General features: G+C 41.2%; 1 protein-coding gene across 1 annotated transcript in view; it reads left to right on the top strand.

Moving 5' to 3' along the window:
• Window positions 1-317: 317 nt before the first annotated feature.
• The window catches only part of MTAP (methylthioadenosine phosphorylase), a 33,534-nt gene continuing 20,385 nt past the window's right edge, over window positions 318-13,466 (top strand). Inside the window, exons 1-3 of the mRNA XM_068177552.1 lie at window positions 318-378; window positions 5,281-5,367; window positions 12,700-12,758. Coding sequence (XP_068033653.1) covers window positions 343-378; window positions 5,281-5,367; window positions 12,700-12,758 — 182 coding nt within the window. The 5' untranslated portion in view covers window positions 318-342. The remainder of the gene's footprint in view (window positions 379-5,280; window positions 5,368-12,699; window positions 12,759-13,466) is intronic.

Below are 13,466 nucleotides of genomic sequence, written 5' to 3'. Positions count from 1 at the left end.
GAGACGCCGAGGCAGGGCTCGGCAATCTGAGCACACTAAGTAAGCACTTTTAAGTCAACAAACTATTTTCATCACATCACCCGCAGCACCACCCCGGCTCCACGCAGCAGAGGCTCCCATAGCCGCCGCGGGGCGTGCAGGTCGGAAGGACTAAGAAGCCAGCAAGACGGGCCCGCGGCCCGCGGCCCGCCAGGGCTCCCGCTGCCCTCACGGCGCGGCGCTCCCCGCTCCGCGCCGCCCGCGGGCCGCGGCGCGGGCGGCTGCTGCCCCCTGGCGGCCGGAGCGCCCTCCCTCGGCGGGCCGAGCGCGGCCCCCGCGGCACCGCCCCGCCCTCCCGCCAGCATGGCCGCCGCCGCCGCCGCCTCGGTGCCTGTGAAGGTAAGCGCGCTTCCGCCAGTGGCGCCTCAGGCGGGCGGTGGTGGCGTCCGCCGCCGCCCGCGAACCCTCCCTGCCGCCGTCTCGCGGCGGCTGCGGGAGCGGGATGGCGGGGGCCGTGCCGCTGCCCTCTCGGCGCTGCCTTCTTTGCTTGCTTGCTTCCTTCCTACCTCCTTCCCTCCCTCCTGCCCGCTGCGTCTTTCCCCGCTTCCTGCCGCCTTCCCACCCTCCTGCTTGCGCCGCCTGTCGGGAGCGGGCTCGGGAGCGCGGCGGTACCGCTGCTGGGGGCGGCGCCCGCCCGAGCGCTCCCGAGCCCAGGCCCGTGCAGGGGCGACCGCGGCCGACACGGAAGAGACAACGTTTAATTTTTTTTTTTTTTTTTTTTTTTCCCCCCGGGAGAAATCTCCTTTTTCCGAGTATCTGACCGTGTGCGCTGTGTTGGATTTGTCAGTGAGAGGGATCGTGGCGGGTCTGTAGCTGTGGGCTCTGTTTTTAAACGTGCATGGAACTCTAAGCTTTGGCAGAAGTAAGGAGTGCAACACTTCCTCTCTTTAGACTCATTTCCTGCGTGTTTGAAGAGCTGCTTAGAGCGCTGATAGCACCAGGGGCGAACAGGCTCAGGCTGAAATTTGAGTTTTCACAAACTGTGCATTATTTTTCTGCCATGAAGTAGAAAAATCCCAGTCCTTTTGGGTGTAGAAAATAGTTAGAACCTGTCTTCAGTGGACAGGTTTATTCTCTTAAGTGTAACTTATACGCAGCTCGAAGTTTATCTCCTTTTAAGCAAAATTATTCATAATGCCATCCTCATCCTTTTCTCAGTATCCCCAAAACAGAAGAGAGGAATACAGAACGGTTTGTTGGTGGTTCGTTGTCAAAAGGCCCACAGGTGATCGTGCCATGTACTAGTAATTAAGACTTGTTCATGATGAACAAATGTAGGCTGTTACTGCACTGATACCTCTATGCCTTTGGTTTAAACCTTGGAGAAGTTCACCAAACACCACATGAAGGCATACACTTCAGTGTGATTTTTACTTGGACTTTGACAGGGAAATGAGTTTTATTTTTGTAGTTACTGGTGTGATAACTTTTTGTTAGGTTTCACTTCTGTTGCTCTTCATCCCACTGAGATTCACTCTTTTGTAATGCCGTTTTACTTGAGATTTAATTCCAGATAACCTTTGATGCAGGCTCCGCTAAATTTTGCAAGTTATATCCTTTGTGTCCCTTTGTAGGATGCAAAGTCTGGAATGGAGAATACAGTCTTACATATTTCCATTCTTGAAGTCATTCCTAGGTGTGAGGTCAGTTCTCTGGCTTTTGAGGAAAGGCGAAACTTGTTCTTCCTTGGTCACATCCTCTCTGCCTTCCCATATGTTCAGCTCCTGGGCTGGTAGCTGGGAATAGAAGTCAGTGCCCCTGACGGGGGTGTTGTGGTTTAGACATGATGCTCTCCCATTTACTGTTCCCACTGAAACCATTCCAAACCACACATCTCCCCATCCCCTGCAGCAGAATGAGAGGAGAGTTGGAGGCACAAAAGGTGAAGATCATGGGTTGAGATAAGAACAATTTACTGGAAACAACAATGAGATAAGAAAACAAACAGTAAAAACAACTATGTAAACGAAAGAGATGAGCAGTTTATATGCAACTGCTCACCACTGTGCAGAGCCTAAAAATACCCAATTGTCATGCTACCCTGACCTGGGGCCCCTTCCCCTGTTTTTGGAAAATGATACAGAGTCATGTAAAATAACCTCCAGGTTCTAGTCAAGGCCCTCCCAGACTACTGCAAAAATGAATCCTGTCCTGGCCAGAGCCAGGACATAGGGTATGCCTCCCACTGAGCCTAGAGCATTTGCATTCATTTTGATAATTCACTAGAAGGTTTGGAAAGCAGAATTTAGTATAGAATCAGATTTTTCTGTCTAGTTCCCAAATACAAATAGTATTTCTGGAGATCATGTAAACTGGAGGAAAAATAATTGTCAAGTAGAATTAATTTTAGGATTAGAGCTGCCAGCTCCAAAATGACCTTACATGATTAGAGAAGCAGTTACTTCAAAAATCTCTGCTGCCTAACTTTCCTTCCACTGACGTAGCTCTCCGGTGAATTATAAGTGAGCCCAGTATTTCTCTAGCCAGAGTTGCCTCAGGTGGCCTGAGGGTTGTCCAGACTGCCACTGTGGTAAGCTTGCAGTGGGTAAGAAAGCAGAACAAACTCAACATAGTCTAGGTCTTCTGTGCTTTGGGTTCTGCACCATGGGAGCTGTGAATATTTTGCAGGCTCATTGCAGTCTGCAGTTTCTGACAGCATGGCTAGTGGTGTAAAAGCTTATTCAGGAACTGAACAGTGCAGACAAAGTACATATTGATGCTTCTGCAGCCCCTGGGTTGTGGAGCCTGAGAACAAATTTGAGAGCAACCACACCAGGCTTATGCTGCCACAGGCCAGGCATGCTGCTTTCTGTACAGGAACAGTCTGTTACTGTGATGGATCTCTGTGTTTATAATAACCTTAAAGCACTGCAGTTCTAAAGTAACTTTTATGTTGTGCATCTGTAGCTGCTCTCTCCAGCATTGCATATTTTTCCTCACTCCCAGCAACTTTCACTTTGCTAGATGTAAAAGTTCAGTTCCCTTTTGAATACTGAGTCATAGGACACTAGTAAAACAAGTGTTATACCCAGCTAAAACCAATAAAGTGGCTGAAGGAACCTTTTTTTTCCCCCTAGATTGAAAAAAATTAAAAAGGCACCATTTTGGTCCTGTCCTCTGGCAATGTAGCAATCATCAGTGTTTACTGAATATATTCATGAACAGTGTTAAAGATAGTCTTTTCTTGGTTTTGAGTTTTGTGGTTGTTTCTGTTGCATACCTTTCACAATTCTTAAGGCAATTTGTTATTCATCCTAAAATGTGTAGTAGCTTCCAGGATTTTCATGAGCAATCCAAGTTAGAACCTTTGTGATAGCTAAGCAACACGAGTAACGCGGGAGCAGACCCATCAATATTACTGCAAACAATGGTCTAGGTCTTCCCTAAAGCTTGTGTGTGTATCCAGGGTCGGAGCATGTGGGTTAGCACTGCTGTTTTCCTTTGCACTTCTTCTCGTGCTCCACAGGGGGGTAGCAGAAGGAAGTAGGAGGCCGGTTAAAACCATCTCATGTATCAGCGTTTATACCACAGGCTGTGGAAAGCTTTGTCAGAGAGGTGTTTATATGTAACCAAGACCACGGAGCCTCTGCTTGTTGAAAAGTGCTTAATGAGCCAGTTAATACAGTGGTTGAACGGATGGGGTCTCTAGGAATGTGAAAATAAGAAAAAGCTGGAGTAAGAGGCAGCTCTCTGTGTGTTGTGGAAGGAGGGTGTGGTATGTTCAAGTCTGGAGGTTTTACTTGAGAAGTTTTCAGTCTTTGTGGTAATAAGTTACGTCAGAAAGGTAAATCAAGGCAAATCAGTCATGATATGTATTCAACTTGAAAGTGATACGAACTTTGCAACAACTGATCACATTGAAGACAAAAAAGAAGCACTCATTTTCTCTATGTGTGATAAATGGTGACACCACTTTTAAGTACCATTACTGAGCTTTCAGTTGTGAAAAGCTTGACAATAACAATTCCATCTGAAGAGTTACAAGTGTTCTGAACTCAAGAAAAATCTTGACTTGATTAAAAATCTAATTATCCCTACAGAGACAAAAACCAAGTTACTTTTCAATGGTGAACTAGAAACAAGAAAAATCAGATGCATTTTTCTTAGCTGGAATATGCAATCATAGGCAAATCAAAACACAACAGGGATTTTAGTTGGGAAACCTCTTAGATTTTGTTGCATCAGCACAAAAGACTAAATTTTTCCCACAAACTTTTCTTTCTTTTGGAGGTATAATACCTTATAGAAATGCCTGTGTCATGGTTACAGCTATAGTAAAGTTAATTTCCCCTCAATAGCTGTTCCAGTGGTGTGTTTTGGATTCAGAATGAGAATGGTGTTGATAACACACTGATGTTTTGGGTTTTGCTGAGTCATATTTATCCTAAATCAAGGACTTCTTTTTTCCCTGTCTCATGCTATGCCAGGGAGGGAGTGGGGGGGATATGCAAAACTGGGAGGGAGCATAGCTGGGACAGGTGACCTAAACTGTTTGAAAGGATATTCCACACCATGGAATGTCATGCCCATTATATAAACAGAGGGAGTTACCCAGAGAGTGGCCATTCTGCATTTGGGAATGGGGTCTGGCATTAGTCAGTGGGTGCACAAGAATTGTATTGGGCATCACTAGTTTTTCCCTTTTTTATTATTATTACTATAATTTACCCTTATTATAATGTTTTACTTTATTTTCAGTTATTAAGCTTTTCTTATACCAACATACAAGTTTTACTTGGATTCCACTCCCCATTCCACCAGAATGTAGGAGGAAAGCAGTGGAGTTTGAGCAAGTGGCTTAACTTCCAGCTGGGCTTAAAACCATGGCAGCCTGATATTCAGTATGGTGGTTATATGTGAGACTTTTTGTCTATATAAACAAAAAGCCTTTGTTTTAATGGGCTTTCTACATCTATTTCTCACTCATTGCAGGCATTCCCAAATAGTCTTAACTTTTATACTGGATATAAATATTTACTGGCACATCTTTTTTTTTTTTTTATTTGGTATCTTAAAGAGGAGAATCATGGGGTAAGAAATTGGCAAGCTAAATGCAGTTGTTTAAAATCAGGTATTTGAAGTTTGCATTCTGGAAGAGTGTGGTGGGCATATTATGCTTTGTTGATCTGTTGTCTACTCTCATCTTGAGAAGAAGATACATTTTGTAGCTGCCTGGTTAGTTTTTTAAGCATGCTGTTAAATGTGAATTGCAAGAAGACTAATATGTACTTTCTGTATAAGATTGGAATTATAGGTGGAACTGGCCTGGATGATCCGGATATCTTAGAAGGAAGAACAGAAAAGTATGTTGACACTCCTTATGGCAAGGTCTGTATAACCTTTTTATTTATTACTGAAAGTTTTTTCCAATTCTCAAGATGTTTGTATGCTTTAAGAATTTTCAGACTGGTAAATGAATGTATAAAGCAGGTGCTGGCACAACTGTTTTTAGTTGCTATGTATTGTGGGATTCTTACGTTGTAAAAACAAAGTATTACTGCAAAGATGATGTGCAAAGGAGACTATACCTTTACTCATTTGTAGATTGGATGAATTTAGAAACTCACTGCTGAATTTACAATCAAGGGATAAACCCTCTCTTTCAAATTTGTACTGGTGCGTGAACTGTATTATCTGTCACCTTTCTGAATTGCAGAAAACTCTCCTTTGAGGTATATGAGAAACCATTTTCTCTGTAACTAATGAATTGTGTTTTACATGACAATGTAAGATCATGCTTATAGCCATAATTTGAAAATTATTTTAAAATTAAGCTCTGAAACTGTGTTTGTGAGACTGGTACACCTGAACAATTCTCCTTTACATTGCTTCTATCCTTTTCCTTAGTAGAAGGGAGTGCTGGCTAGGGGTGTTGCTCTATACACAGCACTGGGTGCGTTTTGAAGGATAATTCCTAGCACAAAGCGTTTATAGTACAAACAGACAAGACAAAGGATGAAGGAGGTTTATAGGCAGGAAGTCAAGGGGGAGTGATGTTCTAGTTGTCACACGAAACTCATAAAAGGATTGGTTCTTAGGTAATCATGTCGTAGGACATGGGGAGTCTAGATGCTTTATAATTTCCATTGAAATTATATTTTACGCAGTCTACCAGTGTATGCTGGTGTGCATACAAAAAAATCTGGTAACAAGTGCTATTTTGTGGCTGGAAGCTTGCCAGAAAACCCAGTGGTATGGTGTGTGATTGAAATGGTTTAAAATGGAGTGTAAAGAGCAAGAAGAGGTTGTATCCACACCATTAGGAAGGGGAAGTATATTAAAGGAAGTGAAAACATAATCAGAAGAATGCATTTGACTTTGCCATCCTCTTTCAGAATTAGTTAACAAATTGTAATAGAATGAAGGGAACTTACCTCCTCTGTTTTCTATACTCTGGTTTCCAAAAGCAGCAATCTTTGGTCTGAAGGAGAATCCACTGGCTAAACCAAACCAGTCGCCATTGCATTCCCTGTTTCTTGGGAATCACGGATATTCATCACAGCATGGATGTGTTTGGAGACTGCTGACAAAGCAGAAGTAATACTATGCTTGTTGCAGATATCAACTGAAGCTTTCCTGTCTAGGACAGATGGAACACTTCTCCCTCACAGGGTTCTGTTCAGATCAGAGTTAAGGGCACAGTGGCAGCACAGCATTTGAAGGTCTGTTCTGTTACAGCATTGAGGTGCCACAGGATGTGGGGAATGCAAATTCTGCAGTGCAGTAAGTGGCCTACATTAGGGTCCAGTATTCCTGGGAAGAGTAGGAATATTTTAGGATGGCTCCTGCACAAAGGAGTGGAATAATCTTCATCAGCCATGCACCTTTGGTCAGAATAGAAGGCTTTTTTACTATTTTTTTAACTAGTAAGTAGCTTATCTAGTGGGGTTTTTATTCTGTTTTCTTTACAGAATGCACATATATAGCAGAAAATTAATATTGGTGCCTATTGTGGATAGTGACAGACCTTGATCAATGGACTGCCTGTGTCTGAGCCTGCATGTTACACATTTAGCATAGACTGAACTTAAAAAAAAAGAGCTCATGAATATTTTTTCTTTGTGTGAGGGGGATGACAATAGAACTGAGATACCATGGTATGAATCCAAGCCTGAATTAGAGATAATGACCTGAGTTCAACTGGGACTGTTAAGCTGACCTTAATGGAGTCAGTCAGTCAAAGAGGACAGCACAGCCAAACAGGAAGCTTTTATCCTTTTACCTGTAATGGCCTGTCTTCCTTCTTTCTCTCTGCAGATCTGAACTTCTGATAATCAGGCCATGGACCTGATGGTTGTTTTATGTAGATTACCTCCTCTATAGAATCACATTAACTTCAGCGACTGAATGCAGTTTCCAGTTCAGCAGCTGATGGATTAGCCTTAGTGTAAGATGTGCAGAGCTTAGTCCACAAGTTGCAGTTGCATAAAGTACTATGGATTTTGATTGAAGCAGAAAAAAGACTCAAGTTCAATTAGTATTATTAGGTGGATCAATATTCACTTACTTTGCTGCTGAGACTGTTTAGTATTCAGGAAGGAGGTGTTACACAACCTACCACTCATTTTAGAGCTACATAGTTGAGAGGAACAGCTATTGCTGAATGCAGGAGGGCAGTTCTATTTTTATTTAAGTGTGCCTGGAAAAGTTTAGAAGTTTATGGTTTTTTACTATTTTTTCCTAAAGGTATGTTTTGTTCTTGATTGTTACTGGAAAAAACCAAAATGGGACTTTTCTGCCATAAAGATACTTTTTCATAGAGCTGTGAAATCAGTAAAGAGATAATCTGCCTGAAATGTTAAGAAGTGAAGGGCTTAATTTAAATAAATTTTGGAACTTTGTGGTCTTTGATTTCCTGAGAGAAACAGAGATTAAACATCAACCTATTTAGTTCAAGCTAAACTAGGAAGAATGAGAATGAAGGAATGAAGGAAGGAAAATTGCAAGGCATAGTTACTAGAATGATGTCCATTTGCTTCTGTCAGGTAAAAATGCGAAGCATACAATTCCACTTCGCTTAAATCTTTAATTCTTAAGTTTCTAGGCAAGGAGACTTCTGCCAAAAGGTGTTTGAAAAGCTTTCTGGAGTAGATGTTCCTTGGGACCATTGACACTTGACAGCAGCAAAATAAATTTTTCTCTAATGAAAAATGCTTTTTCTTTTCTTTTAAAAGATGAATAATAGCTTTCATTTTCTTCATACGGAGTCCTTTAATTGCCTTCTGCTTTGGCATTGTTGAATAGTAAGAATCATTTAACTACAAAATTTTGCATAGGGAATGTGGGAAAAATGAAAAGTTTGAAGGAAACTATTACGACAGTTTTTTGCTGTTCTCTATGTTGGCATTGGTCCTCTATGATCTATCAAGTTATATTAGTAATAGTGAAAATGCAGAACAATAGTTTTTTAAAAAAACTGAGTAAGCTTACAGCTCTTAATATTCCAGCTGTCTTTTCTCCTTGTCTTCCACCATTTTCAGTACATCAAAAATTTGGTATTCTATGGGAAATGCCCCAAAACCTTGGGGCAGATATGGAAAATATTAGTCTCCTACAGGATAATAGATGCTGTTCCAAGCAATTTTATCTTCATCGTTGAATTTTGAAGCTCCTAAAAAGCTTTGTTCAGAATATATTTTCAGTTAGATTCTCTTCCTTTCTGTATGATGGATCTTGATTCTGAATCACCTTCCTAGGTGGGCAAGAGATCTTCCCACTTTAGAAAATTATTCTAGGGGCTCCGTGTTTTTTTCAGGTCATAAATATATCAGGCAAACAAAGCAGGGGGCAATTCCACCTTTCATTTGGGCGTATTTTGATTGCATCAGGAAAACCTGACCGCGTAACATAATACTTAAGCTCATCTTCTACCTCCCCAAAACAATGTACATTGTTTGGTTCCTAAACTAGCTCACAGGTTGAATGGAGGCTTGCAGAATCTCTGAAGTACTTTTGCATCATGAGTGTTCTGTATTCTTTCTGTTTTCTGTTCCAACTAGCCTCTGAGGTGAGATCAAGGGAAAAATGAATTCTGTAGACAACACATGAACGGTACTTTATGCATATTTACATTATAGACAAAGGGGATTTATTCCAATTTTTTGTTATTGTAATAATTTGGGATTAATTGCCCGAGGTTCTATTCTTTCTTTTCTGTTTTGCAACAATGAGTAATATATATCTGACTTGTATTTTGTGAAGAGTGAAGTAGTTAAAGACATTTATGAAATTTTAATGTTTGAGATTTTTATTGGACCTTTTTATTAAATTATCCTTTTAAAATACAGTACTAGAGCTTTGACTTCAAATTGTTCCATTGAAAGTTTTTATTATTTTATCATCACTCCTGGCTGTGACTGAGATAATAGTAGAGAGGTACAGCACTTGGAAAGAAGTAGTGGGAGAAAGAAAGCAGAATGGAAGTATACATTAGCTATGTTACCTGGTTAACACGTAGTTTGAAATGTCTGTTTCTATAACTTTATGCACATATCAGTAGTTGGTCCAGCTATTCAATCTCTTTATGAGCAACCTGGATGAAGGGATAGAATGAACCTTGAGCCAGTTTGCAGATGTCACAAAACTGGGGGGAGTGGTTGACACACTTAGAGGCTTTTCTGCCACTCAGAGGGACCTTAGTCTGGAGAACTGGGCATAGAGAAACCTAATGGGATTTAACAAGGACAAGTTAAGAATCCTACACCTGGGGTTGAATTCCCATCTGGGGTGGGAATAACCCCAAGTACCAGCACAGATGGGGGCTGACCTGCTGGAAAGCAGCTTTGTGGAGAAGAACCTGCGGTGGTGGATGACAAGTTCACCCTTGCAGTTAGGGTGAACCCAATGCTGTCATGGGGTTCAGCAGCTAGAGTGTGGCCAGCAGGTCAAGGGCTGTGATTCCCCCTCTCCCTAGCCCTGGTGAGGCTACATCTGGAGTGCTGTGTTGAGTTCTGGGCTCCTCAGTACAAGAAAGACAAGGAGCTACTGGAAAGGGTCTGGCAGAGCCATAGAGGTGATTCAGGGTCTGGATTCAGGGTCTGGAGCGTCTCTCTTACAAGGAGAGACTGCAGAAGCTGGGCCTTCTTAGTCCAGAAAAGAGAAGACTGAGACGGGATCTTGTCAGTACATATAAATATTTTAATGGTGGGTGCCCAGCAGATGGTACCAGACTGTTTTCAGTGGTGCTCAGTGACAGGATAAGCAGTAATGGCTGTAAATTAAAACACAATATGAGGAAGAATTTCTTTACATTGAGGGTGGCAGGGCACTGAAACAGGCTGCTCAATGAGGTTATGGAGCCTCCCTTGCTGGAGACACTCAAACCCCCACCAGGATGTGTGCCTGTGTAACCTGCTCTAGGCGAGCCTGCCTTGGCAGGAAGGCTGGACTAACAGATCCCTACAGGTCTTTTCCAACCCTAATAATTCTGTGATTGTGTGATATTTATTTAATGTCTTTTAATGAAGCATGATGCAGTATCTACAGTTAATTTCTTAAACTGTCCACTCATCATTTAGCAGCGGTCTCTTTGTTCCAAGTATTTCTTTTTCTCTTCCATTTTTCTAGAAATCATGTGCCAAAAAGATTCAGTATATCACGTGGAAATGTGCAGAATGCATTTTGTGGAAATCAGTGCAAAGGTGTCAGCCAGACTCTTACACAACCATCCTAAGCCTTTTGAAGTGCTGGGATATGAGCAGATAGGGAAGGAAACCCTGGCTGCAGCAACTAGATTTTGAAGCCTGTGAATTTCAAAGCTATTATGTTCTTTCTGCATCGTCAATGAATGCCAGAATTCAGTGGCGTTCTGTGATGGAAATGAATATCAAACTACCCCAAGTCTTTTGAAAATGGGTATAAACTTAAATCTACCTCTTGGAATAAACTTGAATCTGTAACTTACAAAGCAAAGAGCTCAGTCTTTAATTTGCTGACCTTTTTGATATGAGGCAAGAACTTTTACTGGAAATCCTCTTTAGTTTTTAAGAGTATTTTTGTAGTCTTTTGGGGACTTAAGTCCCCAATTTTAATAAATGCTTATTACTTAACACAGCAAATGTGTGTAAACAAAACAAAATCCCAAATGTTAATTTTTGTGAACCTTCCTTGTTATGGAATATTGCAATGGTGAGTTGCTGTGGCCGCTAGGCAGCAAGGCTTTTGCCCTATGTGAAATTTCACTCTTAAAGCCATGTTTGTTTGAGAAGAGTGTATGTAATGTAACGATTAAATGCTTAAATATCAATAGTTTAATATTAAATTGATACTTGAAAAAAAAAGAAAAAAAGAAGGCAGAATAACTACTTTTTTAAACGTAAATGTTCTGGTATGTTCCATTTTTTTAAAAAATAAGTAGTAGGTGTCTGCCAGAATTTCAGCCTTGGTGATTGAGTAAGTTATGGTGCTTTAGAGAGCTTTCAAATGACTAATTACCAAAAAGAGCAGTGCAACAGGAAGTAGAAGGTGATTTTTTTTTTTTAGAAATGGGTATCTTTAACATGGGGCTCCCATATCACTTCATTGTCAACCTCTGCAAATTTTCAAGTGTATAATAAAATCAACAGCTGTAAAATAAATGCTAATTGAAATCTTGCATCTACCATTATAATTTTGTTTCTTTTCTGTCAAGTAGCTGCCTGCAGAACATTTCTAAGTGCAAATGTGTGAGTCAAGACACTTGCAAACTTGTGATCAGCAAATAAACCTTTGTGTTGTTAGTAGCTGTTTTAACAAAAAGGAAAGCTATAGCATAGTATATTTCAGATCCCTGAAGGCCAGGAGCAGAACACAGCCCACAGAGCAGTTAATTTATTGTAGTGGCGGTTGATGACTTGGAGGCTGCCTGTCATGGGCAGGATGACGCGTCTCCGTGGCAAGGTACACATTTCAGCTGGACAGCTAAAATCAAAATGCTCTGTTGTCCTGGCTGGTTGGTAGTCAGGAAGATTGTATTTTCTTGTGGCGTAGCTGTAAGAGAAGTCCCTGGGCTGAGCAGGTACAACACTGCTTCTGCCACTTATGTACCAGAATTTCTCTGTTATATCACATTTCATTTCCCAAAAGCAGGACTCCCAGCAGCAGGGAAGAGAGAGTTTTTCAGGAAGCTAGAGTTGAGTGAGGGATGGGTTGGAGGAATCTAGAACTCTTCACACCCTACTGCGAGCCCCAGTTAGAAAGGGGACAGAGAAGAGAATGTCGAGTGTTATGGAAAAGCACAGATTAAATGGGTTTTATGTTGGAAGAGGGCTTTAGTAGAGAATGGCAGCTATTTAGCAAAAAGAATCTGAAGTTTACAGGAAAGAGTGAGTCATGCTAACCAATTTGATGGTAACATGTGCATGCTACTATTTTTGTGTTTGAAATACTCTTTTGATATATTAGAAAGTATTACAGTTTCAAACCCCAAAGTAAAGAGTTACAATGTTAATTTTTGTATGAACACAAAAAATTTGTGGTAATCCTCCCTGTTTCAAGTTTCATCTTCCTGTCCCAGGCTGTTTTACTAACCTGTTATTTCAAATTACACAGCTGAGCTCAAGAAAATGTGAGTACAATTGTAACCAGTATTTTCTTCTGTAACTGTTGCAGTTATTTTTAGGTAGTAAAGGTTTATAATGTGATTGTCAAACGGTAACTCATTCTTACATGCTTGTGTTGCAGCCATCGGATGCTCTGATTTTGGGAAAGATCAAAAATGTGGACTGTGTGCTCTTGGCAAGGTAAATGAGCATTTTAAGGGGGTTTGTATTATATGTCTTAAAGTCTTCTCGGAATTTTTTCATTCGGTGAGCTGAATTTCTGCTCTGACATCATCTTGCTCTCTGTAGTTGCTAGCAAAGTCCCGCACACTTCTGGGTTTTTTCATAAGCAAGTTTGATGCTGCAAGGACTGAGAGTATTAAAAATGCTGTCTAGGTTAGGTAAAAAAAATCTAGTGGGAGGTATTGCCCTAGTGAGAATGGCAGCCTGCAGGGCGACCTCCTCTGATGGTGGGTAGGTGATGCTGATAACCTTACTAATTAATTCATCTGCTCACTATGTTTGCAAATTTCTTTTGTGAAATAGAAAAAATGTCTGCTTCCAGATGAACTATGTCTCTGGTACCACTATAAACTCCTCCAAATAATTCCCTTAAATTACTGAGTCCTCTTGCTGTTACAATTATTGCTTAGGAGGCTGCATCCCCTGCAGTTCTCCCTCCCTGTATAATTTTTATTCAGATATTTTTACTATTCTTGAAGATACTCTGGAAGCAGGATCTGCAGATGAATGTGTGGAAATTTTACACTGGTGTAACCATGGACGTCTAGGACCAGCATGCTACTGGATTAAATGTAAGAATATTAACACAGTTTGTGGCACCTGGGCAGAATGGACAGAGCAGGTGCTGATGACAGGGCCTCTCAGCAGGCCAAGTCAAGGTAATTA

This window comes from Anomalospiza imberbis, chromosome Z (genome assembly GCF_031753505.1).
Source record: "Anomalospiza imberbis isolate Cuckoo-Finch-1a 21T00152 chromosome Z, ASM3175350v1, whole genome shotgun sequence".
Lineage (NCBI taxonomy): Eukaryota > Metazoa > Chordata > Aves > Passeriformes > Viduidae > Anomalospiza > Anomalospiza imberbis.
Note: the sequence above shows the minus strand (reverse complement) of the source record. Positions and strands in the feature narration are given on the sequence as shown.